Source organism: Parus major, chromosome 28 (assembly GCF_001522545.3).
Source record: "Parus major isolate Abel chromosome 28, Parus_major1.1, whole genome shotgun sequence".
In the NCBI taxonomy this organism is placed as follows: domain Eukaryota; kingdom Metazoa; phylum Chordata; class Aves; order Passeriformes; family Paridae; genus Parus; species Parus major.
The window spans coordinates 2,547,045-2,575,003 of record NC_031797.1 but is presented as its reverse complement, the minus strand read 5'-3'; the positions used below and the strand labels follow the sequence as shown (position 1 = coordinate 2,575,003).

The window sequence follows — 27,959 nt, the reverse complement described above, 5'->3', positions numbered from 1 at the left end:
GGCCGGGCCGCGCCGCACGAGAAGCTGCCGGTGCACGTGAGTGCGGGGACCGCCCCGGCGGCCGCGATCTCCCCTTCCACACCCTCCCCGCCCCCGCGAAGGGCCGCTCCTCGCCCCTCCGGGACGGCCCCGCCCGCCCCCGCCGTGACCTGCCCTGTCCCGGCCGCGGTGCCGAACTCGTCCCCCGGGGCTTGTCCCTCAGCCACCGGTATCGGGGCGTGTCCCGGGGCTTGCCCCCTTCGCGCCGGCGTTTTCCCCGCCCTCCTCCGCTGGTTCCGTGGGGTCCCCTGGGGCCGGGTCCCGTTCCCCCGGTACCGTGAGGGCTCCCCGGGCCTCTTTCCCCCTCCCCTGAGCCGTGCCCCTCTCCCTGACCCTGCTGTTCTTCTCTGGTACCGCGGTCATCCTCCCCAGGGACCACTTCCCGGCTCCCCGGTACCGTGGCCCCCTCCGTGCTTTGACACCCCGCAGCAGGGGAAGCCCACCGGGGCCTGCCCTCCTCCGGCCCCCTCACCCGGTACCGAGTGCCTTTCCCCGCTGCTGCGGCGCTCCCCCGGGGCCGGTTCCCAACCCCTATAGTGTCTTGAGGTGCCCCCGCCCCAATTCTGGGGGGCTCCCGGGTCTGTTCCCTGGCCTCACCGTGTTCTCACCCCACAGGTGGAGGATGCACTTTCCTACCTGGACCAGGTGAAGATCCGCTTTGGCAGCGACCCTGCCACCTACAACGGCTTCCTGGAGATCATGAAGGAGTTCAAGAGCCAGAGGTAAAGCCCAGGTCCTGCACCCCAGGGAGCTCCTCAGCCTTTCACAGAATCCTGCAATATCCTGAGCTGGATCCCTCAGGGATGATCAGTGCAGCCCCTGGCCCTGCCCAGACCCCCCAACAAGCCCACCCTGAGCATCCCTGAGAGCGCTGTCCAAACGCTCCTGGAGCTCTGGCAGCCTTGGGGCCGGGCCCATTCCCTGGGGAGCCTGGGCAGTGCCAGCAGCCTCGGGGGGAAGAACCTTGTCCTGAGACCCATCCCAAGCCCTGGCACAGCTCCAGCCGTTCCCTCAGGTCTTAGCCTTTGTGGGGTCTCTCTGACTGTGCAGAGTCCCCAGCCTTCACCCCATCATTCCCCCTCTGCTCATTCACTGTCCTGTCCCTCAGTGGTGCAGTCATGTGAATTTTGGGTACTTCTACCCATCCCATCATTTTCTAGAGGTGAAATCCACAGGAGAAGGCAAATCTGCTTTTACTGTCCACTGTGAAATGCAGATCTTGGAAATGAGTGAAGCAGCCTGAGCAGAACCTGTGACCTGCCAGCCCTGGAGAGGTGGTGGCTGTCCTGCCCCTTTACCAACCTGCACACTCATCTCTCCTCTCCATGGATAACATTCCCAGGGCGAGGCTGGGATTATTATCCATGTGGTCATTCCCTCTAATTGGGCTATTTTTTTATTATTTTTTTTTTAAAGAATTGCACCCTTAAGTTACCAGATACTTCACATTTCTCTGGCATTTTTTGGGCTTGTGTTTCTGATTAGGATAAAAGTAACAAACCCCTCTCAATTTTAGCATTGACACACCTGGAGTCATCCGACGTGTTTCTCAGCTTTTCCATGAGCATCCTGACCTCATTGTAGGATTCAATGCATTTCTTCCTCTGGGCTACAGGATAGAAATTCCAAAGAATGGGAAGTTAAGTATACAGTCACCTTTGAATAGTCAGGTAGGTCACAGAGTTCTTATTCTCTAAATAAACTGTTCCATGTGTCACTGGACACGTCTGCACAGTTTAGACTGTGGAGATTTATGTCAACACCTTGCTGACATTTTTAGATGGTTTTCAAAGCCTGGGAAAATGGGTGTAATTTAAATTTAAATTTTTAAATGTTTATTCAAAGAATCATTGGGTGCTTTGGATTGGAAGGGATCTTAAAGATCACCTAGTTCCAATCCCTGATTTATTCTCAAACCAGGTAGTTTGACTCACACAGGAATGATGATTCTGCATGGAAGCACCACTTTTTAACACCAAATATTTCAGTCATGTTTGGAAACTGAAATTGTAATTGGCCTGATATTGTTAAATAGGTTCTCAATATGGGTTGTGGGCAGTGGCAAATTTCAAGGGGTGATCCTGGAAGAATTGCACTTCTAGTCTTCCACTGATAATCCAGGAAACTTGTTTAGGCAACAGGCAAAAGTACACAGAACTGTGAAATCATTGAGTTGGTTACACTGGGAAAGGTCTTTAAGATCATGGAATCCCCATCAGGTGCTGTTGGTGTGAAGTACACTTGCTGGGATACAGATGGATGTTGCTCCAGCTTGTTTTTTGTTCTTGTGTGGTTGTGGAGCTGAAATAGAGCCATCAACTGAATTCTGCTGATAAACTTGTGGTTTAACTCCAGTTAGCAGCAGGAACTAAATTCTAAATCTCAGCTCCCTCAGATCTCTGTGTTGCTTAAGAATTAGCACCTGTAAGGTCCTTATGTTTAATATACCCCTAAAACTGGCAGTTCCTCAGCAATAACCAGTGGCAGCAGAAGCTGCAGTGGGGGATGTTTGGTGCAGCCTCTCAGGTGAGGCCAATAAGGCTGTGACAGCCACAAGTCAAGAGGTTCCTACACCAGGGAGAACTTCAGGGATCATTTTAACTTTTGGAGTTAATAAACCAGGTAGGGAAATTGATTGGTGACTGAAATATGTTTTTCTTCCTGTGACAATATTTTTTAGCTGGAGACCTTGCCAGCACTGCTGCTGGGTTGTTGTTGAGCTGGTCCCTGATCCTTTTCCAACACATCTCGTGTGTCCTGTGCCCCCAGGTGCCCCCAGAGCCCGTTCCCAGCGCGGTCCCTGGCAGTGGGCTGGTCTTGCACTACTCCCAGGAGAACTCCCACAACCACAGCGACTGCTCCGAGGAGTTTCGGCAGCAGCTTCCCTACAAAGAAGATAAATCCCAAATTCCCTTGGAATCTGATTCTGTGGAGTTCAATAATGCCATCAGTTATGTGAATAAGATCAAAACACGTTTCCTTGACCATCCAGAGATTTACAGATCCTTTCTAGAAATCCTTCACACTTACCAGGTAAAGTCATTTGTGGAGGAGGCGGTGGGTTGGCATTGGAGCTGTCAGAATCATGGTTGTTCAATTTAATCTCTGCCTGTTGAACAAACTTAGAGTTCCCAAGGACTTGTCTTTATCCAACTGCTGCCTTATATATGTTCACAGGAAATGACAGAAAGTGTGAAAGTTGTGGAACTTTGCAGGGTCTAAAGAGGGTGTAGTCAGACCTGTCTTTACTCACCTTCAGTTGCTTTTGTGATCCTGTGTGTGAAAGGAGGCCCTGTAAGAACCTGGGGCTGGCTCAGAGTCCTTTCAAATTCTGTGGCATTAGTGTTTCTGGCTCAGGATGAGTTTTCTGGCAGAGTGAGGTACTTTTTGACTCTGTTGAACAGCTGTGTGTATCTTTTCAGAAAGAGCAGCTGAACACCAAGGGCCGACCCTTCCGGGGCATGTCAGAGGAGGAAGTGTTCACTGAAGTGGCCAATCTGTTCCGGGGACAGGAGGATCTGCTCTCAGAGTTTGGACAGTTCCTCCCAGAGGCAAAAAGGTCTTTGGTAGGTGCTGAGAGCAGAGCAGGATATTGAGTGCTCTGTCTGCATGTAGAATATGCAAAACATGGAAAATCATACAGCCAAACATTGCTCCTCTTCATTGTTTGGATTTTCTCAGAACGGGTGACTTAACCACACGCTCTGTGTCCTGTTAGGATTCTTTATTTGAGAGGAGAATGTTGAAATCATTGTTTATTTACTTCAGTTCACAGGAAATGGACCATGTGAGGTGAACAGTGTCCAGAAAACTGAGCATGAGAAGAATCTGGAGCACAGCAAGAAGCGATCCAGGCCACTGCTGCTACGTCCTGTTTCTGGCCCAGCAAAGGTATCTTTCAGCAAGTAAAAACTTAGAATCACCTCATATTACTTGTTCTTAGTAATTGCTGAGATAAAGGTGTAATAACGAGTAGTGTCTTTGATGTATGTAGGTGTATGAGAAACAAAATTGCGAGTTATTTTAATTACTGTAGAAAAAGGGAATTTTTAATGAACACTCAAATGTGTGTGGTAACATGTTTGATACTAAATATCACAACCTTCTGTACTAAATATTGGCCCTGGAAGGGGACAATTTATTGCAGAATCTCAAGTGATTCTCTTTTTTTGTTGTTTCTTCTTAGCTGGGAGACATTTGACAGCGATTGCTGTGAGGACGTGACACAGCAATTCCAGATCACTGCTGGGGAAATGCAGGGTCTCAGCCTTTGCAGGGAGCTGTTCTGTGTCACCAGAGTGGAATTTGATGGCATTTGAGTCACAACATTTTAAATGTAACTGCTTGTTCTTTTAACAGAAGAAAATGAAGCTGCGAGGTACCAAAGATCTGTCAGTGGCAACAGTGGGGAAATATGGGACACTGCAAGAGTTTTCCTTCTTTGACAAGGTCAGTATTTGTCCTTTTTCTCACATTCTCTGGACATATCTTCAGCTTTTAACATGGTTGTTAATTGGTTGGTGTTCTTTACAATTTGTGTGTCAGCACTTAAGACATTCCCTGACTTTCCAAGTGGTAGAGAAAGACCGACAAAAATTAAAATGGGTGTGTTTGGAAGATTAATAGACTGATAATGAATAATTTTCTAAATACAAGTGGCATTCAGGTGCTGTGATCATCTCTTCAAACTGCTGCAGGTGCGCAGGGTGCTTAAGAGTCAAGAGGTCTATGAAAATTTTCTGCGTTGTATTGCTCTCTTCAACCAGGAGTTGGTTTCTGGCTCTGAGTTGCTCCAGCTTGTTACACCCTTTTTGGGGTAAGTTACTAACTTACCTCTCTGCCCTCTGGTACTTTGTAGGCCCTGCTCTGCTATTTTTTGAGCACATTGTGAACTTTGTTACAGAAGTTTTGGATTTAACTTAGAAGTATGTCCTGAGTAGACTGCAAGAAATTGAAGGTTAATCCAAAATGAGGAGTAATAAAATCTGAACTTTTAAATTTATCTTTAATATAAATAAACCTTTATTAATACAGCTCTTAATGAGTATTGTGAGGTAGATATTTTCCTCTGTCTGTTCACACTCCCTGTTTAATATCTCAAAGTGTAATAAAGGCATGAACATGAAATCTGAGAACAGGGCTGTGAGAAGGGTAAATAGCTCCAGCTCTGCTGTGAGCCTCCTGAGCTGTTTGGCTTGCAACAGCAGAGGGAGAGTCAAATGGCAAGGATCAGTTTCTCCTCAGGCACTTAAGAAGGGGAGTGTTTATGTGCTGAAGGGAAATAATTTTCCTACCTTAAGTTAAAAAAAAAGCCCTAAAGCAATCCAGAGAGAATGATAACGGAGGTTGGATGTTGGTGAAAGATTTCTCCCTGCAATGCTGAGTTTATTTAGATATTTCTACCTCCTTTTTAAGACACTCATTAACCACCCTAAAACTGTCACTGTGAAATAACAAAATACTTGTGTTTTTGAAGGAAATTCCCAGAACTCTTTGCACAGTTCAAGTCCTTCCTTGGGGTGAAAGAGCTTTCCTTTGCTTCTCCGCTGAGCGACCGCTCCGGGGATGGAATGAGCCGGGAAATCGATTACGCTTCCTGCAAACGCATCGGATCCAGTTACAGGGCTCTCCCAAAAACCTACCAGCAGCCAAAGTGCAGTGGGAGAACAGCCATTTGCAAGGAGGTACTCTGGGATCAGGCTGTTCAATCCCTGAACACACACAAAAATTGGAGTGGGGCTGTTTGTGCCCCAGCTGCTGCATGTGGAGTCCCCTTTTACTGCTAATTCAATTTATTCAGCCAATTTATTGAAATAATACCCACATTTCACTAATTTTATCTAAACCCATCTCAAATCACATCTCTAATACCTTTTGAGACTGCATGCAGACAGAAATTTATTCCTATAGACAGAAAAGAATATTTAATATCCTGAAATTAATGTTCTAGCAGTGGGGCCAGTATAGCCTTTAGGAACAATTTTTCTCTGGAAGAGCCCTGTGAGGGTTAGGAATGTGCCTGAGGCACCATTCCCAGTGTTGTGGGGAGTTCTGTCTCCTTTATTTACAGCTGCTGATCACTGCAGAGTAATCTCTGTTTGTGAGGTGATAGGGAAGGTGTTATTGAGTTTTCTGAGCAGGGTCCTGGTAGTTCCACACAGACCTCAAATCTAGGAAGCAGTGACCTGGGAATTAGATCTGGAATGTCCTACAGAACCTCAGGGAAGGACTATGCAAAATGAAAAGAGAGAAAACCCCATGAGAACAACTGTGGGCTCACAAGGCCCTGCTCAATGTCATGTATCTGCACTGTTGCAGGTGTTAAATGATACCTGGGTTTCGTTTCCATCCTGGTCTGAAGACTCCACTTTTGTCAGCTCCAAGAAGACTCCGTATGAGGAGCAGCTGCACCGCTGTGAGGACGAGCGCTTTGAGGTACCTCTGCTGCTGAGCTCCCTTTCTGCTCCCTCAGAAAGCAAAACCTCTGGGTTTTGCTGAATTAATTAGTGGCCAGTTCCTCAAAGTTCTGTTGGTTGTTGGTTTGAGATGGAGTTTGTGTTGTGCTCTGAGTCTAATAGTTCTTCCTAGGCATGAGTCCAGTTCTAAATTGCATGTGACCTTTGGGAGAACTGGCAGAGCTCTATTTTCTAGTAAAAACCTTCCTGCTGCTTCCTGGCTCCACCCTGTGGAACCCTGTGGAGCACCTTCCACAAACCTGGGCTGCTGCTGCTCTCTGTGTTCCTGCTCTGCCTGGTCTGACGCTGTTTTCTGGGAACTCTCAACAGCTGGATGTTGTCCTGGAGACCAATTTAGCCACAATCCGTGTGCTGGAGAGCGTGCAGAAAAAGCTGTCCCGCCTGAGCCAGGAGGACCAGGACAAGTTTCGCCTGGATGATTGTTTGGGAGGAACCTCAGAAGTGATCCAGCGCCGGGCCATCTATCGCATCTACGGTGACAAAGCTCCAGAGATCATTGAGAGCCTGAAGAAAAACCCAGTCACTGCTGTCCCTGTGGTTCTTAAGAGGTAATTCCCATTGTGCTGTGTTCTTTAAGAAGCTGAAAAAGGATTTTTAAACAATGAAACAAGAGGACATAGCCTCAGGCTGCACTGCTGGAACTTCTGGCTGCACATCAGGGGGAATTTCTTCACAGAAAGGGTTGTTAAACAGAAATGGCACAGAAGGGGGGTCCCCAATCCCTGGAGGTGCTCAAAAACCAACTGGACATGGCACTTGGTGCTGTGGTCTGGTTGACAAAGCAGTGATTGGTCAAAGGACTTGATGGTCTCAGAGGTCTTTTCCAACCTAAATGGTTTTGTGATTCTGTAGGTGTTGTTTCAACTCATCATCAGTCGTGATGCTTTCTCAAATTTATTTATTGTTTCCAGGAATCAATTCCAGTTTTCCACTGACAACTTCTTGCTGCTCCACAGTTGGCTACATTAAAATGTTTTGGGTGTGTTTCTGTGCCTGTCTCTCTGAACTGATGTAGACTGTTCGTTTATGCAGATTGAAAGCAAAAGAGGAAGAATGGAGGGAGGCCCAGCAGGGCTTCAACAAGATTTGGAGGGAGCAGTATGAGAAGGCCTATTTGAAATCCCTGGACCACCAGGCCGTTAACTTCAAGCAGAATGACACCAAAGCTCTGCGCTCCAAGAGCTTGCTGAATGAAATTGAGAGTGTTTATGATGAGGTGGGCATGACAGGGAATGACCCCTCCTCCGTTCCCTCCCTTGGCAGTGTGAGCCAGATGTGCCCACAGCACCTGGGACTGTGTGGAAGTGGTTGGAAATCGGGTCAAAAACAGCTGTCCCAAGCACAGTGTTAATAGTGGCTTATTCCTCCTGGCAGGAATGGCTCTTGAGCATGGATTGGAAGGATCTTTATCTGTTTGTCTCTTGATTACAGCATCAGGAGCAGCATTCAGAGGGGAGGAGTTCGTCCACGAACGAGCCTCATCTTATCTTCATCTACGAAGACAAGCAGATTTTGGAAGATGCAGCATCTCTTATCAGCTATTATGTGAAGAGGCAGCCCACCATCCAGAAGGAGGATCAGGCAACCATCAGGCAGATTGTGCATCACTTCATACCTGAGCTGTTTTTCTCTCAGCCACCTGAACACAACATTTCTGAGGAATCAACCGATGACGACAGAGAAAACCACCAGGGGCAGAACCTGGATACTCCTGAGCTGCGGAAAAAACACGTGCCTGGGCCTCCAAGCAGTCCTTTGGAGACCAAAGCAACTTTCTGTGATGTTACAGCTGCTGAGCCCCACAATACCCTGGATGATGTTTACAGCCTCTTCTTTGTCAATAATAATTGGTATTTCTTCCTGCGCCTTCACCAGACTCTGTGCTCCAGGCTCCTAAAGATTTATCGCCAGGCCCAGAAGCAGCTTCTGGAATATCGAACTGAGAAGGAGAGAGAGAAGCTCCTCTGTGAAGGGAGGAAAGAAAAAACTAATGATCCAGCCATGGAGCTAAGACTGAAGCAACCAAGTAAGAATAATGCAGGGCTTAGTTCATTCTTAGTGCCCTGGGTGCCAGTGCTCCATTGTGTGTGTGTGAGTCACTGGGGCCAGCAGGCAGCTCTGTGAGGGATGTGGAGGTGCAGTCCTCTGCTGTACTGGTGAGTTGTGGCCACAGCTCCTTCAGCAGGGCAGTCAGTGTGTCACAGGCTGATTGACAGAGACTCCCTGCCAGCCCACTGTGCTCAGGTGCCTCATTGCAGGAATCTGTTACTTTGATTTACAGTGTAAACAGCCCCACAAAGACATAGTTACTGCCCAGGGCAGTCCTGGAGGTGCATGAGGGAAACATTCCCAGCCTGTCAGGACACCTGGCAGGGAGCTGCCTGCTAGGACATTCTCCACACCGGATGTTGTGGTTCTTGAGCAGCACCGCCTCTTTCACTGACTGATTTCACTCTGCCTGTTCTGTGTGTTAAACGAGTGCCCTTTCCCCTGGCCAGGTGAGGTGGAGCTGGAGGAATACTACCCAGCCTTCCTGGACATGGTGAGGAGCCTGCTGGACGGGAACATCGACCCCACGCAGTACGAGGACACCCTGAGGGAGATGTTCACCATCCACGCCTACATCGGCTTCACCATGGACAAGCTGGTGCAGAACATCGTGCGCCAGGTGAGGGCTGGGCTGGGGCTGCTCATCACCCCTCACACACAGCCAGGCTTCCCCAGTGCCCTGCAGAGCCACAGGGCACTGAGCTCAGAGCAACTTCAGACAAAAGGTCTGTCTGACAAGGAAATGCCCCAGCAGAAATGTAATGAGAGAATTCAGCTTCCATACAGGGACCACCTTAGGGGATTTACTCTTTCTGGCCTTTCCCAAGGCTTTTTGAGTCTTTTCAAAATTCTGCCATACTCAAAATACATCTAAGGCAACACACAAAATGTCTGGTCCTTCTTACTCAAATCTGTCCAGCTGTAGTTTTCTAGTTAAGGCACATCAGCCCCTCAGTCCTGTTCCTTTCATTGCAAAGTCATGAAGAAGAGAGTGAAATGTGGGAAATCTCTGGAGTTTGCTGCTTCAGCTGGGTGTGGTGCCATGCTGAGTTTTATACTCCTTTCATGGCACACTGGAGTTAACTCTTGGCCCAGGCTTGCTGACTGAATTCCCCCTTTTTTAATGGAAGCTTCACCATCTAGTGAGCGATGACATCTGCTTGAAGGTGGTTGAGCTCTACCTGAACGAGAGGAAGCGAGGAGCTGCTGGGGGTAATTTGTCATCCCGCTGTGTCCGGGCAGCAAAGGAGACCAGCTACCAGTGGAAGGCTGAACGGTGCATGGCAGATGAGAACTGCTTCAAGGTAAGACCTTGCTGCCAGGGAAGTTCACAAAATCACTGAAAAACTTGAGAAAATCTCCCAGGTGTCACTTCACCTGGGAGAAATGGGTTTGGACACTCCAAGGTGAGAGAGTGAGCAATGTGGAGAGAAGGTACCAAAATCAGAGCACAGGCAGTGAGGGGATGTTGTGGCTCACTGAAAAACCCTGCTGCTTCTCTCCTAACTTATATTTGTCATCCAAATGACTTGTGAATATGCAGCTTTTTATTGTGAGCCCCTGTGGCAAATATTTTCTGTAACTTTTTCACAGGTGATGTTTCTCCAGAGGAAAGGACAGGTGATCATGACCATTGAGCTGCTGGATACAGAAGAGACCCAGACAGAAGATCCTGTGGAGGTCCAGGTAATACCACAGTGACCATGGAATCTCTGTACCACAAAGCAGATGTCTAAGAGTGCTTTCCCTGCTTTCTTGTTCCAAACTCTGAGGCTTTGCCAGGAGGACAGGTTTTCCTGGGAGGTGGGCAGATGACATGTGGGGCTGTGGCCATTGACAGAAATGGTGCATTAGCAAGAGTTTCAATATAAATCAGCCTCAGAATGAACAGTTTGGAAATAAACAGGTTCTTTGCAATGATGTTTGTCCTCATGCAGTGAAATCTCACTGGAATTGGTTTCCCTTGTGTAGCACCTGGCGAACTACATGGAGCAGTACGTTGGGGTGGAAGGAGCTCCCAACAACCAGAACGATGGCTTCCTCCTGAAACCGGTCTTTCTGCAGAGGTGAGCTGCTCCCTGCCCTGAGCCACACCTGCAGCAGCTGCTGCTGCCTCCTCCCTGCCCGGGTGCCAGTGGATTTGGGTGATGTGCCAGCCCCAGGGAAGTGCACTCACCTTTGAGGGGCTGTTCCAGGCCAGTGAGCTGCATGGAAATGCTGAAAGAGAAATTTGTGACCACAGCACTGAGGTTTGTTCATGGAACTGTGTTTGGAATGGAGCAGGATGGATTCTGGATGGGACTTCTGGGTCTACTTTGTTCCCATTTCATTAAATATTTGTCAGAGGATACGGAGGAAGATCCTGTAGAGAGAGCCTGAAAAACGAAATGTGCAAATACAAGTTCCATACTTGTGCTGTGAGCCCTGTCTGAGCTGAGGAGAGCAGTTCAGCAGGTGTGACACATGCTTTGTCATCCTTGTTTTGCTCCAGAAACCTGAAGAAGTTTCGCAAGTGGCAGTGCAAGCAGGTGAGGGCCCTGCGCAGCGAGGTCAAGAGCTCCTGGAAGCGGCTGATCGGGGTGGAGAGCGCCTGCAACGTCGACTGTCGCTTCAAGCTCAACACCCACAAGATGATGTTCATCATGAACTCTGAGGATTACATGTACAGGAGGGGAGCTCTCTGCAGAGCCAAGCAGGTACATCTCCCTTTTGTTCCCTCTGCAGCCCAGGCAGTAGCAGAGGTTGGGGGTGGAAGCCAAAGCGCAAGTGCCAGTAACTCTTGTGGCTGAATTCCTGTAAGCTACACCCAGAAGTTACTACTCTGAGTTGGGTGTAACATGGAGGAGATCTGGTAAATGCTCTGTAGTTTGGATTATCTTAACAGCCTTTTCTTTGCATGCAAATTTTAAGTGGGAGTGGCAAACATTAGGAAATAGGGATGGTTAAACGCAGATCTGCGATTTCCTGTTTCCCTTTGTGTTGTTCCCAAAGCATTGCACATCTCAGGTAGAGCTGAGGGCTTTGGCTTTTCCCCCAGGAACCTCTCAGTGATCTTTACTGCCCTGCTCCCAGGTCCAGCCCGTGGTGCTGCTCAAGCACCACCAGCAGTTTGAGGAGTGGCACAACCGGTGGCTGGAGGAGAACGTGTCCATGGAGGCCGTGGATGTGGTTCAAGACTGGCTGATGGGGGATGAGGACGAGGAGATGGTGCCCTGCAAAACCACCTGTGAGACAGTGAATGTCCACGGGGTGCCAGTGAACAGATACAGAGTCCAGTACAGCCGTCGTCCCGCTTCACCCTGAGCACCCAGACGAGGCAGAGCTTTGTGGTGAAGCACATTTACTATGAGAATAGTGGTGGGAATGCAATGTATGTATTAATGATATTTATCCAAACAGCATTTTACTTTGGATTATCATGTATTTTCCATATGGCATAGACTTGTCTCCTTGCAGTGTAATCCTCCAGCCATCATGAAGAGACTTTTAAAAGCTTTTATGGGAAGGGGGCTCTTGGCATTGCCACACACTTTTCAGTGGTTTCCTGGCTTTAGGCCACTGCTGACCAGCTCAGTGAGGGGGTGAACTACCACTAGTGGCTTTGTTGGAGAGTTGGAGCTGGGCTGGTGTTTGAGCAGATGCTGGCAGCTGCTTCCACTTGGAAGGGTTTAATACTCCCTATCTTCCTGACTTTGTGCCGTCTTGGAGCCTGCAGAACTCTTCACTGCACCCTGGGAGTGCCAGCGGGGCCGAGAGCTCCCGGCACAGGGGGGCTTCGTTATCCCTGTGAACCAACAAGGCAACAACGAACTCTTGTTCCTGGTGCTCTGGTGAGAAAAATGCCAAAACCGACACGGGGATGGTCAGCACTCAAGGCTCTGATGCTCCCTCATCAAGCAAGTGTTCTGGGGCATGAGCTGAGGGCAAGAGCCCTGAGCTGTGCTGCTGGGACGGGAGCGATGCCCAGCCCCAGATCCCCCAGCCACATTGCTTCGGGAGCTGAGGACCTGCTGCACACTCTGCCTTCCAGAATATCCATGGGGAGGAACATCCATGGGGAGGAATGTCCATTGCGAGGTCTGGCCTGGTTTTTGGCTTTGTGTTTTGCATGTTGGTGGGCAGCTCCGGAGCTTGGGCGTTTCCCTGTGCACGGCCGGCCCCCGGCGCTCCGCGGGGCTGCAGCTCGGCGGTGACAGCGGCAGATGGAGCTCCCGGAGCACAGCTGGGAGCTGAGCTCCGGCCCTCGGACTCTCCTGTTTCTGCTGGGTCAGCACAGGCGCTGGGTTTGCAGGGACACACGGAAATCTGCGAGGAGCAGAGCGAGATCCAGCCACAACCGTCCCAGATGAGCTTTTCCACCGAAGCATCTGTACTGCTATCAAAGCTGTTTTTGCCATGAAACCTAACACATCCTGCCCTGATCCGTGCAGAACACTACACCTGACTTAATCTAGTGAGAAATCAAGGAAACTCACTCATGTCTGTCCTGCAGCCCCATTGTGACTTCACTCCTGATTTTCAGGGGCCAAGGGCAAGCACGCTGTCCATGGAGTGTATTACAATTACATTTTGAGGCATCCCCAGCCTCCTTTCAGCTTTGCTTCCAACTTTACCCTGGCTTTTGGGGCAATACCCCCCCCACACCCCCCAAACTTTTTGTGGCTTTGATTTTTAGGTTATGATTTCTGCCAGACCTAAGGAGCAGCCTGTAGGATTTGTCCTGGGTTATTTCCACTGTACGACATTTGGTTTCGCAATTGTCTCACTTGACAGTAGAAAAATTGGCCTTTGGGGTACATTTAATAGAAAACTGTCCCAAGTCTTTGTCTTTTTTGCAAAATAATCTGTGGGAGGGAAGGAGGGAGGCCACTCTCTGGCATTTGTGGCCACTTGCACAACCACTGCCAGCAGAGACATTTCATCAAGGGCCCGTGTTCTCCTCAGCTGGGTCTCTGCTAAACTTTGGTTCCTGAAATGAGCTGAAGGTTCTTCCCCTGCCCAGAGAACCAGAATAAGAGACCACGTGGCTCTGCAAGGGCTGGGGGGAGCAGGGGGACAAGCCCAGTGCAAAGCACAGTGTCCCCCTTTCCCTTCCAGCCAGCTCACCAGAACACGCCTCAGTCCTGCTCACCTCTCTGCTGTCTCCCAGTGGAGATGACAATTGTGCCAAATTTTATGGTTTTATGATACAGAGAACTGTTTACTAGAAAATAGGTGGCAACTTGTGGCTTAAAATGCGTTTGATTCCAGGTGTACCGAGGTGGGAACACCCCTGGGCACCGTCCTGTTCCATCAACCCATTCTAAGTGTACTTCAGGTATTTTTAAGCATCCTTATTTTGTAAACCTTAATTTATAATCTGAACTGATTAAGCAAGACTTTTGCCCTTTACAGTGCTATTGTCTCAAAGCTGAGAGTAGCAAGGGATGTGAAGGGAAGATCAGGCAGGTTTGAGAGGGGCTTGTTCATGTCTGAGGGTTTCAGCTGTGTATCTGCACGACCTTGAGTCAACAGTTTGTTCTTCCATTTGTTTGAAGGATCTTTGCTTTTGGGCTTGTAATTGCTTTGCCAGCTCCTTGAATGTAGTTTTTTTTTATATTTATTTGCACATTCAAGTAAAATAAAATATTGATTTTAAAAGTCTGTAGCTCTCACTGTTTCATGTTTCTTTTCAACTAATTTAAACTTTGTGACTACTCCCAGAATTGATTGTCTTTTACCTGAAACTGAATTTTAAATTGTAGAAAAATGCAGTGGAAAGGTTGAAGTTCCTGGACAGGCTGCAGGATGTGCTGATGCAGCTGTGTGGCAGCAAGTGCTGTGTGAGTGTGTGAGCAGTGCAGTTGATAATGGAAAAGGGAAATACATTTCCTGCAAGCAGAGATCCAAAACCTCTCCTGGAGCCCAGGCCCGTGGCTGGAGCAGGGAGTCCAGGGGGTGGCACAGTTGCTCCACCAGAGAAGTCTTAAAAGCAAACAGTGGAAGGGCTGGAGCTGTGCCAGGGCTTGGGATGGATCTCAGGGCAAGGTTCTTCCCCCCGAGGCTGCTGGCACTGCCCAGGCTCCCCAGGGAATGGGCCCGGCCCCAAGGCTGCCAGAGCTCCAGGAGCGTTTGGACAGCGCTCTCAGGGATGCTCAGGGTGGGCTTGTTGGGGGGTCTGGGCAGGGCCAGGGGCTGCACTGATCATCCCTGGGGGTCCCTCCCAGCTCTGGATTTGTGTCCTGCCAGGCAGTGACTTTTTGCAGCCTGGGGTTCCTTCCTAGCAGCACCTTTGCCAGAGGTGAGGCACAGCCCAGGCCTGGCCCTGGGAATCCCACCCCGAACACAACCAGGGCTCGAGAGAAGAGGCTGATTCCAGTTCCCAACCCCACAAGCACATCTGCTACAGGTTAAAACAACACAACTGCAACCATGAAAATAACCCTCCACCCGCCTTTTCCTCAGCCTCCCCAAATTCCTGGGTAATAACATGTTTAACTGTGTTCCCTGTGAGCTCTGCACAAGAAATGAATGAGTGGATTTTGCAAATTAAGCCGTAGTGATGTGACCCAGAGCTGATAGGAGTTTCCTTTACATCATCCCCAACACTTCCGTTGCCATAACAAAAGGCAGCTCTGCTCTCTGTGCAGCTCACAAGGAAACAAACTGTTGTTCTCCCAGTAAAAATCCTCTGGTGCATCGATTGCGTGGAATAATTTGATTAAAATGGTGGTGGGGGGGTCTCAGAGGACACAGCCCACTTTGCACAAGTCTTGGCCCCTCTCACAAAGGGGATGTTCCCTGCACTTGAGGGGAGGGACAGCCAGATGTGACATGAGAGCACTTGGAGATCTCAGCCTGTGGACAACTCTGGCAACAGCAAACAGCTTAGAGACATCCTTTGGGTCTGCAGGATGGAATAGGTATAAAGGGTTTGCACAATTAAACTCAGAGTTGCTAAAGGAAATACCTGAGTTCACATTTAATGTTCCAGGACTTTTTTTTAATCTATTTCCACATCTCAGGGATGCACTGGGAGGCTCAGGGCTGTGAACCTGTGAGAGAATCTCAAACTGTGTGTGCAAACATAAATTGAAGTTTTCTTCATGTTTTAGCCATTGCTCTGGATTAGAACTAATTCAATTTAAAGACTAAATTAATGTCTAGAAACTCCTTAGCTGTGCTAAAGAATAAATCCAAAGATTTGTGCTGAAAAGGAATGATGATGATGATGACGATGATGATGATGGTGGTGGTGGTGATGATGATGGTGATGATGATGGTGATGATGATGATGACAATGATAATGATGACAATGACGATGATGATGGTGGTGATGATGATGATGGTGATGATGATGATGGTGATGATGATGATGACGATGATGATGATGATGATGGTGATGATGATGGTGATGATGATGGTGATGATGATGACAATGATGATGGTGGTGATGATGATGATGATGACAATGATGATGATGATGACAACAATGACAATGATGATGATGACAATGATGATGATGATGATGACGATGATGATGATGGTGATGGTGATGCTGTGTCAGACCAGGAAGCCCCCATCCCAGTGTTACTATCTTGCTGAGAAGTGCCCCCAAAGCTACCCCAGAACACTGAGTTGCAGGGGTGTTAATAAGCTCCAAACATTCTTGGAAAATGTCTTCAGGTGGACTTTAATGGTGTGAAGTGAAAACTGCCAGCGAGCAGAAGAGCAGCTCTGAAAAACCTTCCTGAGGAGTTCTGCAACAGCGTGAGGCTGAGGAGAACCATGGGATCACCCAGGGCAGGTTGGGTGGGATCCCAAAGGAACAGGAGAGCTGTGGGAGAGGCAGGAGGGAGAGGAGGGGATCTGAGAGTGCCTGAGGTTTAAGGGCACTTTATTCATGCAGAGCCTGCAGAGGCAGCTCCGAGCTGCTGCTCAGGAACCCTCTGGAGCCTCTGGAATGGAGCAGCAGAGGTGAATCCCATCCTTTACCCACCACACTTTGCTCTTCCAAGCCTCCAAGATGTTTGGGGCAGGCCAGGTGGTGTCTGTCCCCTGCCTGTGAGCTCTGAAATCCCAGCCCGATTTCCAGCATTACATCGTTTGGGTTCAGAGCCCTGCTCCCAGGACATGATCTATTGCACAATGAATTACTTTAAACCCAAATTGTTACCCCACAGGGCAGGGATCACACGACTTAAAGAGATGTTAACAAGCCGTGACAAACCTCTGGCGTTAGAATTTTCAGGCAAGCTGTTCTGCATCTAAGGCAGTCACTAAAGATCACACAGCATCTGAAAAATGAAGGATACAGCGATGAGTAACTCCTCTGCTCCACTCCAGAGACCTGCCCATAGGAAGCAGGGCTGTGATTTGCACACTATCTGAACCTGATTATGGCTAATTTTTTGCATACAGAGCATGGAAAGGATCCTGGCTGAGGCATGGAAAATATGTGGCCACATGAGTCATTCTGTAATGGTTCATAAATCCTGAGAGAATCGCAAAAGCAAAACATCTAACATTGCATCTTCCCTCTCCCTGCCAGTGGAACTCCACCTCTTGACATGCTCGGCACAAGGATGTGGGAATATGGTGAAAGCAAAGGAAATAGGATCATTTTCTCCTTGGAATAGAAGAATCTCATCAAACAGCAGCCAGGCTCAGATTTGCAACCTTGACAGAAGAAGCCATTCATGAGGCGAGGAGAAAGAAACGAGCTGCTCCTCAGGTTGCCAAACCAAATTTACAGTTCCTACTGCCTGGGCTCCAGCTCCTGTCCTTCCTCCCCTGCAGAGCCAGGCACGGACTGGGGAGAACAGCCCAAAGCCCAGCACCTTCTCCAGCCATGACCTCCTGTCCCACTGGCCTGTGCAGGAGATGGCCTGGGCCACTCTGGGGCTCTGACATGGGAGGTGGGAGAGGATTTGGGAGCTTCCCAGAGCACAGAAGGGACCTGCTCTGGGGGTTAGAGCACAGGGACCCAGCAGCAAAGGATCTTAAGCTCAGTTAACCTCTGCCAGTCCCTGTTACAGCATTATCTGGGCTGTCCTCTGAGCACAACCAGCAGCTCCATGTGCTGCTCCAAGTTCTTATCCCAGAGTGGGGCTTTTGCAGGGTGGGACTGCTCAGCTCTGGGAAAAGGCAGCATTTTATGGGGCAGGGGTGGCTGGAACTCCTCATTATCTCCTCCAACAGCAGGGACTTCCTGCGTGCCCTTTTCAGGCCCCTTTCCTGCTGCAGGGAGCTGCTCTCCCTGCTCCAGGGGTTTATCAGCGGAAGCAAAAGCGTCTCCCTCTCTTTGCCACTCGTCCTTGGTGCTCATGGTGCTCCTGCTGCTGCTTTCAAGTGCAAAGATCTCCAACCCATCCTCTGCAGTAAAATCACAAAGTGCAGGAGCCAGGAAACAGGAGCAGGAATAGACAGGAACTCTGAAGGGCCCAGCCTGATGTGGAGGCTGCAAGGCTGACATTAAAAACCTTCCACTGCCAGAACACAAATCCACAGGAGCCCTGTGCAATCACCAGAGATCTGTGTGGTCCGCAGCTCTGGTATCTGGGAGAGCTCCCTGTTTGTAGCACCAGAAAATGTGACTCAGGCTTTAGGAAAAGACCTCAGCTCACCCACAGAGCCACTCAGGTCTCTGCCGTGGGAGGATGCTCAGCATTTCCATGGGCAGAGGAGCACGGGCTCCGTTTACGTGCAGACTGCACCAAACACGACCACATTTGTTATTTCCAGGAATATTCCGGAAGGAGACCCAGATGAGTCATTTGAGCCATCATCTCACGCTGAGGCTGAAGTGCAGCCCTGAAACTCTTTGGGCCTGGATAAACAAGCCCCTCCCAGCCCCAGCTCTGACGCTGGGGTTGTCCAGCCTGAGCTTGGGCAGCCCACGCTGGTGCCGGTGGTGACAGCCCCTCCATTCCCTCATCCTGCCGGGATCGGCCCCGTTGCTTCCGAGAGTTAAGGACCAGCAGGAGGAAATGCGTGAGCAGGGTCCCTGATGCTGCTGCTCCCACGCAGCTCTAGCACTGTGGTGTGGCTGTGGAGCCTGAGCTGCCATGGGGACCCTCGGGGACAGGCGGCTCCTGCTCTTCTGTGCCTTCTGGGGACTCTGCCTGGCCTTGGACTACGATGGTGAGTGCGTGCCTTTGGGTGCAAAGCTGCTGCCTGTCAAAGTGCTGGGTATTTGGGGCCTTTGTAAGATCCCTGCAAACTCATTTTTTAATGAGTTCACATGGGAGGATGCTCTGATAGAACTTTGTGTGGGCTCTTGTTGAAGCAGGAGGTTGACAGAGGTGATACAGCAGAGAAAGAAGCTGGGCTGGAAGAAACTAGAAAGAGAAAGGAAAAATAGAGGAGCAGTAAAACAGAAAGGACTAAAAGCTGAATCTTTAGCTAATTATACTCCCAGAGACACAACTTTACACTGGAGCCGCTCCAGACCTTTGGATTTTTGTGAAAGCCCGGCAGAGGAATTGTTCTCTGGATTCCCAGGCCTGTTCATGGCTGTGCAGAGGAATTTCTCTCTGGATTCCCAGGCCTGTTCATGGCTGTGCAGAGGAATTTCTCTCTGGNTGGCTGTGCAGAGGAATTTCTCTCTGGATTCCCAGGCCTGTTCATGGCTGTGCAGAGGAATTTCTCTCTGGATTCCCAGGCCTGTTCATGGCTGTAGAGCATCACAGTCCATTGTGAGCTGTGGGAAACCACAGGGCAAAGGAAGCAGGGATGTTCTCAGAAAGGTGGCTGTGGGTGGCTCCTGCACACCTCACTCTGCCAGCCAGCTTTTTCTGCCCATCACAGGACAGCCTTTCCAGAACACCCCCAGCTGCAGGGACCCCAAGAGAGAAGATAAAGAGCAGCTTTGGGGTGAGCTGTGTGTGCAGCCTGCCCTGCTGAGTGAGTAACAGCCTGCCTTGCTCTCACAGATTACTCTCAGAACAGCACCAGCGAGCAGGCCACCACATCAGAGGTCACCCCGTGTCCCCGAGCCATTCCGGGGGACCAGGCCACGGTCAACAACATCACGTACCTGCTGATCCCCGAGGCCACCCGTGCCCAGCTGGCCAGCGCCGTCACCGTCCGGCTCATCCCCAGCCTCTACAGCCTGGTGTTCGTGCTGGGGCTGCCGGCCAACGCGCTGGCCCTGTGGGTGCTGGCCACCAGGGCCGAGCGCCTCGCCTCCACCGTGTTCCTGATGAACCTGGCCACCGCCGACCTGCTGCTCGTCTCCGTGCTGCCCTTCAAGATCTCCTACTATTTCCTGGGCAACCACTGGCCCTTTGGGGAAGGGCTGTGCCGCCTCAGCACGGCTCTCTTCTACGGGAACATGTACTGCTCCGTGCTGCTGCTCACCTGTATCAGCGTGGATCGCTACCTGGCCGTGGCTCACCCCTTCTCGTCCCGCGCTTTCCGCACGCCGGGCCTGGCTGTGGCTACCTGCGCTGCCGTGTGGCTCTGCTCCGCCGCCCTCACCCTGCCCCTGACCCTGCAGCAGCAATCCTACCCCCTGCTCGGGGCAGGCCTCACGCTGTGCCACGATGTCCTGCCCCGCCACGAGAACGACGGCTTCTACTTTTATTATTTCGTGGTGCTGATCGCCTGCGCCTTCCTGCTGCCGCTGCTGCTGCTGGTGCTGAGCTCGGCCGCGCTGCTGTGGGTCCTCCTGCGTGGGGGCAGCCGCTACTCGCACGCTGCCAAGCTCACGGCCCTTGTGGTCATCGCCCTGGTGGTTTTCTATGCCCCCAGCAACATCCTCCTGCTGCTCCACTACTCCAGCCCCTGCTCTAGGCTGCACGGCCGGCTGTACCTCAGCTACATGGTCAGCCTGGCCCTCAGCACCTGCAACAGCTGCGCCGACCCCTTCGTCTACTACTACGTGTCTGAGGATTTCCGGGAGAAGGTGAGGAGGAGTCTTCAGGGGCAGCAAAAAAAATCAGCACTTCCCTAACGACCTCTAAGGAAATGCTGCCATGAAATCCCACATTTTCTGCTGTGAGCCTCCAGCCCGGCTCGCTGGTCCCGGGGCGCTCGTCGTGCACACAGAGGGGATAAGATGAATTCAACACTGGAATTCCACAAGTTTCACCCAGAGCAGCATTTCCCAGGAGCCAAGTGCTTTTCCCTGTGTGCACAGATAAGGCTGGATAAACCCAGGCTGTGAGATTCTTCACCCAGACAAGATGCTGAATGCTGGACACATCCAGCCTTTCCTGGGACGCCGCCTGCAGCTTCTCAGCTGGTCACAGACCACCAGGGATGTTCCTTCCCCTACACCTGGGTCTGGTGCTCCTATCCTGCCTGCTCTCTGCCTGCTGATCCTGCTCCTGGTGCTCCTATCCTGCCTGCTCTCTGCCTGCTGATCCTGCTCCTGGTGCTCCTATCCTGCCTGCTCTCTGCCTGCTGATCCTGCTCCTGGTGCTCCTATCCTGCCTGCTCTCTGCCTGCTGATCCTGCTCCTGGCTTGCTCACTGTCCTTAAATGCATATTCCCTTCCCCTAAATCTGAAAAAGGAGCTATCGTTGCAAAACCAAACTTCTAAATGTTTCAAAAATAACTCTCCTGAACAAAACCAGTCTGTCAAAAGAGTGCAGAGCACTGGCTTGTGTAGCAAAAACATTCTTGGCTTGATTTGTAAGCAGCCCCTTGGTAATGTCAGCCCACTGTTGGTAAAGGGTGTAAAAATCCTGTTCACTCATCCCTGTTTTTGCAAATCACCCTTGGCAGCCATCATTTCTTTGAGGTAAAGGTTGTATTAATGGATTTTGTAAAAAAATGATGTCTCATGAAGGGAAATAGTAAAGTAGGAATGGAGCAAACCCTCTGGTACTCCACATTTCCTTCATGTAACGTCACCAAAAGCTGTCTCTGATCAAACAGTTGCTCGGGTTTGCTGCTCAGTGGAATCTCCTGCAAATCTGAAAAAATGCAGCCAGCTCATCTCTCAGACATAACTGGGGCACAGCTCTGTGAGCAGCCAGGTAGAAAATGAGCAATAAACTTCTTTAGAGTTCCTTAATTCTTTAGTTTTAGTTAAGCACAAGCTTGACAACCTAAAGCACAAATAAGAGGCAGAGAGGATTGTCTTAAAATCGGTTTTTAATAAAATATTTATCAGAATCTAAAACAAACACTTTTCTGGACTCAGACTTGCTAAGATGTGTGTGAACAAACCAACAACTGGTCAGAGAGCTGTTTGTGTGTACCTGTGTGGGGGAGGCAAAAGGCAGGGGAAACACAAAGCTGGGCTCTGGGCACTCAGAAACAGCAGCCACTAAAAAAGCCCCAAACCCAGGTTGGTAGAGGTTTTCTAAATAGTTGCTCTATTCACAATAATGAAAACCAGGTTATTGTTCATTAAATGTCAACAGTCAGCTGAGCAAAGCAATTGCTGGTGTGTTGGGGATGTTCCTCAAGCAAGCTGAACATTCTTCTGGTATTTGCTTTCTACTGAGGCTGATTAAGAGGGAGGGGAAGAGGCAAGACCAAAACACAGGACAAAAAAGAACAAGGGGAACTATTGCTTTAAAATAAATACCATGGTAATGATTACTCTGCATAATGTACAGTTACAAATATATAAATATTCATTTCCTTGAAAGGATTGCAAGCATCAATCACTGATAACTAGCACTGCTGCAGCTATTCAGTCACAGAACTCGATGGAAGAAGCGATTTCTGTGTCTTAAAAACCCACTGGCACTTTTCTTCTTTTGCAGTGAGGGACCATCAGGAAAAGGAAAGGAGAAGCATCTCTCTGACAGAGGGAGGCAAATGTCTCTAAGCCAGAAACAACCCAAAGCAGCAGCAGCTGGCCTTGCTGGTTTTTCCAGCACCCAGCTGGTCTTTTCCTTGGTGGAAAAAAACTGAAAACCAATCCTTCTTCCTAAACTGACATGCTGAGGTGCACAAAGTGGAAGCCTGAGATGTCCTTGTGCTCTCAGGGACAGGAGGGAGACTGATCAGCTTCAGAGCCAGAACTGGGCCAAAGCCTGTGAACAGCTTTGAGTCTGCACAGCTGTGCTGTGTCCAGTGCTGCCCAGGGATCCACACCTAAAGTTTCTGTATTCCAAGCAGGATGTTGAAGAATGGAGGAAAAACAATCTATGATGTTTTTTTCCCTAGATAAGAATTAATGATGGTTACTAGAAACATGAACAGCAAATGTGGGATAGGGGAAAGCTCTGGACCCTCAGCTGGGGTGGAGAAGAGAGCAGAGACCTCCTTTATTCCTGTGATGGGGGAAAAGGCAACCACAGTGGTCTAACTGCAGGTTCCTTGATTCAATTCCTTAAATAAAACCACCTTTTTTCTTTTTAGCTACAAAGAGGAGCTGGTTTGGTGTAGCAAAAGTGGGGGGAGGCAGAGGCTGCCAAGAGCAGATGGACTGGAAGTGCCAAGGCTGGGAAGAAGCACTGGGAGTGAAGTCAGGATCCAGAAATCCTGTCCCATGCCCTCCCACACACTGCCCTGCTCTGTCTGGCTCTCAGGACATTAAGGCTGCTCTGCCTTTGCTTTCTGAGGGTCCAGGGCTCTCTGGTTTTACTTTGAATTGCAAAACAGAAGCCAGACTCCTCTGCCTCAAGCACTGGCACAGAGACCCCTCAGACAAGGCTCTGATTGATGGGCTGGCACCACCAGCAGGAATTATTTACCTGGCAGGACCAGGGGGATGTCTGCATCTGGAATTAGGACAGTACATGTCCCAGAGCCTGAAGAAAGTGAAGAAAGGCAGGTTTAATTCTTGGCTGGAACTCCCCACCCTCATCTCCTCATCCCAGGGGGAGGTCTGAGTGCCCAAGGATCTGTGAGAGGACCAAGCAAGTTAAAACAAATTCAAATATCTCTCCAGCAGCATTCACTGGGTGTACAGGGGGTGAGAGAGACCAGGAAAGGAAAACCAGAAAAGGGACTGAGGACAGGAGAATGAGGAATCCAGAGCAAAGGTCCCATCCCCTGGATGGAGCCAGTCACAGACATTACCAGGGTGACCAAATGCCTCATTCTCCCAGCTCACAGCACTAAACAGCTGCAGCCTGAACCAGCAAACAGCAGGGTTTGTATTGTGCACTTCTGAGTTTTAAAAAAGGGGGAAAAAAAAAAAAGAAAAAAAAGAAATCTTGTTGCAGCTCACACTAGGCCTGTTATTTACCCAGGGATAAATATTGACTCAGTCCTGTGTGTGTACACAATAGCCAGTGCCTGCCAGGACAGTTGCTTGCAGGAGGTGGAATTTAGTTTAAAGGCATTTATTTACCTGCCAGGCAGGAATGCAGCTGCCAGGGTGAGGGCAGGATCTGTCCCTGCACACCCCAGACATGGGCAAGAACCCTCAGCCCACAGCAGGATCCTGGGAGCAGCCACAAGGGAAGGCTGGCAAAGCTGCCAACGAGGCAGCTCTGAAATTTCTGGGAACTTTGAGACCCAGACCTTCATCATGTCAACTGCATTCTGCAAATGTCTGGCCCCAGACAAAAAGGGCTGGAAACTACACATGCCCAACCTCTGGGATTACCTCCTGGTTGTCCCCATGTGGACATTTTTCTGGAATAAACTTGTCTTTATTCTGGAATGGAATGTCTATACTGGGATATATTCTTGTCATGGTTCCTGTGTAAACAAGCCTTAAAAATGAATGGAGCTGGGCTTTTTTTTTTCCGTTTCCATTCACCAATAAACACTCTCAAAAGGAGTTTCCACCCTGCTCTGGGTCCTGGTAACAATAGAAGTGGGAAGATAAAATATTAACACTATTTTGCAAGAGGCAATTGCATATAACTCCTCCAAAGAGAACAATGCTGCTCCAGGCAGGAAGGGAAACTCAAAAATCTTGGCTCCTGCGCTTTTGGAAACACAAAGCTTTTCTTTTTAAGTTTTGCCACGTTGCTTGGGGCAGGTCAGACCGAGGGAGTCCAGCCTGTGACACCAGGGATTGGTACTGCCAGCAGAGCCAGGGCCTGGGCAGGGAGTACCAGGACCAGAACATGCTGTGCTGGATGCCAGTGGGAGCAAAATAAAAGAGGTTGGTGAAGTCAGGCAAACATTTAAAAAGGGCTGTGCCTCAGCCAGGTTAATTTTCAGGCCAGGCTTTGAGGAGGAAAGGGGCTGAGAAGGCTGCGAGCAGCCCCTGTCAGCACATAGTGCAACACAAAGAGGGCTCCCCCACCTCATCCCTGCCTCTGCTGAGGCTGCAAACGCCCACCTGAGGACTGCAGAGAGCAGCTGACATGAAGCCTTTCAGCCCTGGCAGTGGATTTCAGTTTTCTCAGGTAAAATGTACCTCCCAAGAGTTTCTCTGAATTGTGGAGCCACAGGGAAGTGTTCCTTTCCTGGGTGCAGCAGACTGATGGGCTGGGGAAGATGAGTAGCCTCTTGCTATGTCATAATTGGCAAAACACACTGACTTTTATTATTATAATTTGAGCAAAAATCTTCGCAGCCATCTTTCCTCAAACAGCAGTTCAGCTAAGCACAAGGCCTGGACTTAGCTTCTAAGTGTAGCTAGGAAATGGCATTTGCAGAATATCCTGATAGCAGAGAAAACACTTGGAAATGCTCTATAGGTTTGAATTCCAGCCCCTACTTTTCTCACCTAGAGGGCACAGCATATTGGTCTCTCATCACTGGAAGGGCTCCAAAGAGGATGCACAGAAGGCAGGAAAATGGACAGAAAAATAATGCTGAGTGTCCCCCTTAGAGTTCCAGATCTGTCCCAAGGGGCAGCAAAGCCTACAGTTCTGAGGGCATCAGGAAGTAGTCATCATTCAGATTCTGTTCTGCAGCAGGTCGTCTGGAGGAACAAACTCATACAGGAGTCGATTCTGAGCCTCTTCTCTTTATTTAAATTACGTATTTCTGTCAGAAAGAGAACACAAGGAAGAATCACCTGTGATGCACCTTTGTGAGATATCACTGAGCCTGGGCAGGGGAAAGCTGAAAATGTCACAGAGCTGGAAGGGACCCACCAGGATCAAATCCTGCCCAGACCCCCCAACAAGCCCACCCTGAGCATCCCTGAGAGCGCTGTCCAAACGCTCCTGGAGCTCTGGCAGCCTTGGGGCCGGGCCCATTCCCTGGGGAGCCTGGGCAGTGCCAGCAGCCTCGGGGGGAAGAACCTTGCCCTGAGATCCATCCCAAGCCCTGGCACAGCTCCAGCCCTTCCTGGGCTCCTGTCCCAGAGCAGAGGTCCGAGTCCATCCCTCCTCTCCCCATCACGAGACTGATGAGCCTCCCCTCAGTCTCTGCTCCAGCTGAACACACCAAGTGAAAGGCCCCTTCACTCCGCTGGGGCTGAAGCCACTGAGCTCAGAGCCTTTTACAGCTGCCCCAGCAAGATCCCATTCCCAGTGATCCCTAAAGAGTTATAAAAACATCCCTTTGTGGCGCACCGAGCCAGCAGGAGGATGCCTCAGGCTGGCTCAGAGCAGGCCCCGCTCAGGGCTCACCATTCCGCCGGCGCGGCCTCGCCCTGGCCGCCGTCCCCGTCCCGCGAGCTGCCGGCCGTGCTCAGCTCCGCCACCACCTCGAACACGTCGGATTCCACGGCGAAGGCGTCGGGGTCGTACTCGTAGGAGTAGTAGGACAGGTCTGTGTGCAGGGGGGACCCCTCCTCGGCTGCCGGGGCGAGCAGGGCCGCGGGAGCTGAAGGAAGGGGTTTAGTCAGGGGGGCTGCGGGGCCTGCAGGTGTTTGTGGGGCCCACAGGGGAGGGGAGAAGCTGCTGCAATGGCAGGGATTACAATTTCCCAGTCTGAGACCTGGGCACTGCAATAAAATGAAAGGAAAGAGGGGGAACAAAGAGAGGGGTGAAGGGGAAACAAGGAAGAAAAGGGAAAACAAGGGGGGAAGGCAAATAAGGGTGGGAAAAGGAGGAAACGAGGGGAAATGAGAAAAAAAGGGGGAAAGAGGAGGAAATAAGGAGGGGAAATGAGAAAACAAGGGGGGAGAGAGGAGGAAACAAGACAAGGGGGGAAAAAAGAGGAGGAAAGAAGGGCAGAAAGGGTGATGTAGTTTGAAAAACATCTCCAAGTCTCCTTTTCCAGCATGGAATTAACTGAGGTGCTGAAGTTCAGATCCACCACCCTGAGGGCTATACACAGTGAGATTAAAGTGTCATGCAGAGGGCAGATGGCACAGGGAGCCCACTCTACCCTGAAAATCTCTCCTCTGACCAGGCACCTCAGGTAAGGAGAGCCCCATCCATATGGGGACGTGTTCTGTGTGCCCTCAGCTGTGCATCATTTCATAAAACAAGTGACAAAGCTGGAGGGAGACCCTGAGGGAACAGCTCAACTTGGTGACTGATCAGTGGAGGCAGACAGCTTTCTTTTCAGCCCAGAAAATGTGAAGATTTCGAGGCCAGGAGTTCACAGCAGAGCCATTGACTCCAGCATGAATGAAGAGCTGAGGTGCCTCTGCCCCAGCACAGTCACACAGCACAAACTTCCATCATTTCATGTAGGGACAGACTCAGCACAAGCAGGAGCAAGAATTTCTCCTCTTCCCACTCCCTCCAGTGTGTGCTGACACTTGCAGGTCCCTCTCACAGCACACACCCCACTCACACCAGGCTCTGTGCTGAGTGACTGCTCCCTGTCCAGAGGGTAAACTGCAAGATAAAACTTCTAGGAATAGCAGCACATCCGTGTTTCCTAAACTGCTCCTTGAGCCAGCTCAGCTGTCCATCCTTTCTGTTTGCTCTCTGTGTACACTGCTCTAATCCAAACCAAAGCAAGCACTGAAGCAGAATTATTGCAGGGAGGAAAAGTCCCCCGCCTGCCCAAAGCTGGCTTTATTTAAAGAGAACACTCATCAGGGTCTTTGAAAATGTTTGTTCTCTAGAAATTAAATATCTGAAGGATCTTCCCTGTTGCCTCCCACATCCTCCCAGCACTGGGCAGGGGAGTCAGGCTCTGTTCACTCCTTCTTGGCCTCCTCCCTGTGAGAACCTGCCAGATCATGAGCTCCTTCTATGAATGGGTGATTGCTGTCCACTGGGGATGGGATGAACATCACAGACCTGACTCTTCCCAGGAATTCAGTGCTGGAGTCCAAGCAAAGAGCACAGGCCGACGTTTCCTGCTGCACACAAACCACTCTCCCCAGCCCCAAATGTTTGTGCTGAGGCCAATGTTTGCTGAGCAGTGATGGGGGAGAGGAAAAACAGCCCTGTGCCAGTTCACTCAATCCTGAAAGAGCTGCAGCCCTGTGGGGAACGTGCCAGCCAGGGAATTTTGGGGATAACTCCACCTGGAAGCAGAGCTCAGGCGGATGTTCCAGGTAGGAGCTGGTGCAGGTGATGGTGTTTAATTAGGAAAAAAAACAACAATGCACAAATAAAAGACCATCACCAAACAAAAGTGTCATAATTCAACCCAGAATTTTCTTCCAGTTCCAGCCATTGGCCCTTCTGA

General features: G+C 50.0%; 3 protein-coding genes across 5 annotated transcripts in view; 2 read left to right on the top strand and 1 right to left on the bottom strand.

The window, feature by feature from the left end:
- Positions 1-6: 6 nt before the first annotated feature.
- SIN3B (SIN3 transcription regulator family member B) lies at positions 7-14,207 on the top strand. The gene is made up of 19 exons (XM_015651731.1): positions 7-36; positions 655-761; positions 1,556-1,709; positions 2,809-3,072; positions 3,462-3,605; positions 3,808-3,930; positions 4,399-4,488; positions 4,737-4,855; positions 5,516-5,723; positions 6,358-6,474; positions 6,825-7,063; positions 7,548-7,731; positions 7,947-8,541; positions 9,014-9,183; positions 9,695-9,868; positions 10,158-10,250; positions 10,536-10,630; positions 11,056-11,260; positions 11,637-14,207. The coding sequence occupies exons 2-19, from the start codon at positions 739-741 to the stop codon at positions 11,865-11,867; spliced, it is 3,228 nt and encodes a 1,075-aa protein (XP_015507217.1). The 5' UTR covers positions 7-36; positions 655-738; the 3' UTR covers positions 11,868-14,207.
- Positions 14,208-18,208: 4,001 nt separating this feature from the next.
- Positions 18,209-20,932, top strand: F2RL3 (F2R like thrombin or trypsin receptor 3). Its single transcript, XM_015651508.3, has 2 exons — positions 18,209-18,686; positions 19,478-20,932. The coding sequence occupies exons 1-2, from the start codon at positions 18,611-18,613 to the stop codon at positions 20,497-20,499; spliced, it is 1,098 nt and encodes a 365-aa protein (XP_015506994.1). The 5' UTR covers positions 18,209-18,610; the 3' UTR covers positions 20,500-20,932.
- A 697-nt stretch (positions 20,933-21,629) lies between these two features.
- The window catches only part of CPAMD8 (C3 and PZP like alpha-2-macroglobulin domain containing 8), a 54,957-nt gene continuing 48,627 nt past the window's right edge, over positions 21,630-27,959 (bottom strand). For all 3 annotated transcript variants that reach the window (XM_015651842.3, XM_015651840.2, XM_015651841.2), the window contains exons 42-43: positions 25,994-26,189; positions 21,630-25,403 (exon numbers count right to left, since the gene is read on the bottom strand). In XM_015651842.3, the coding sequence (XP_015507328.1) occupies position 25,403; positions 25,994-26,189 (197 nt within the window). In that variant the 3' untranslated portion in view covers positions 21,630-25,402. The remainder of the gene's footprint in view (positions 25,404-25,993; positions 26,190-27,959) is intronic.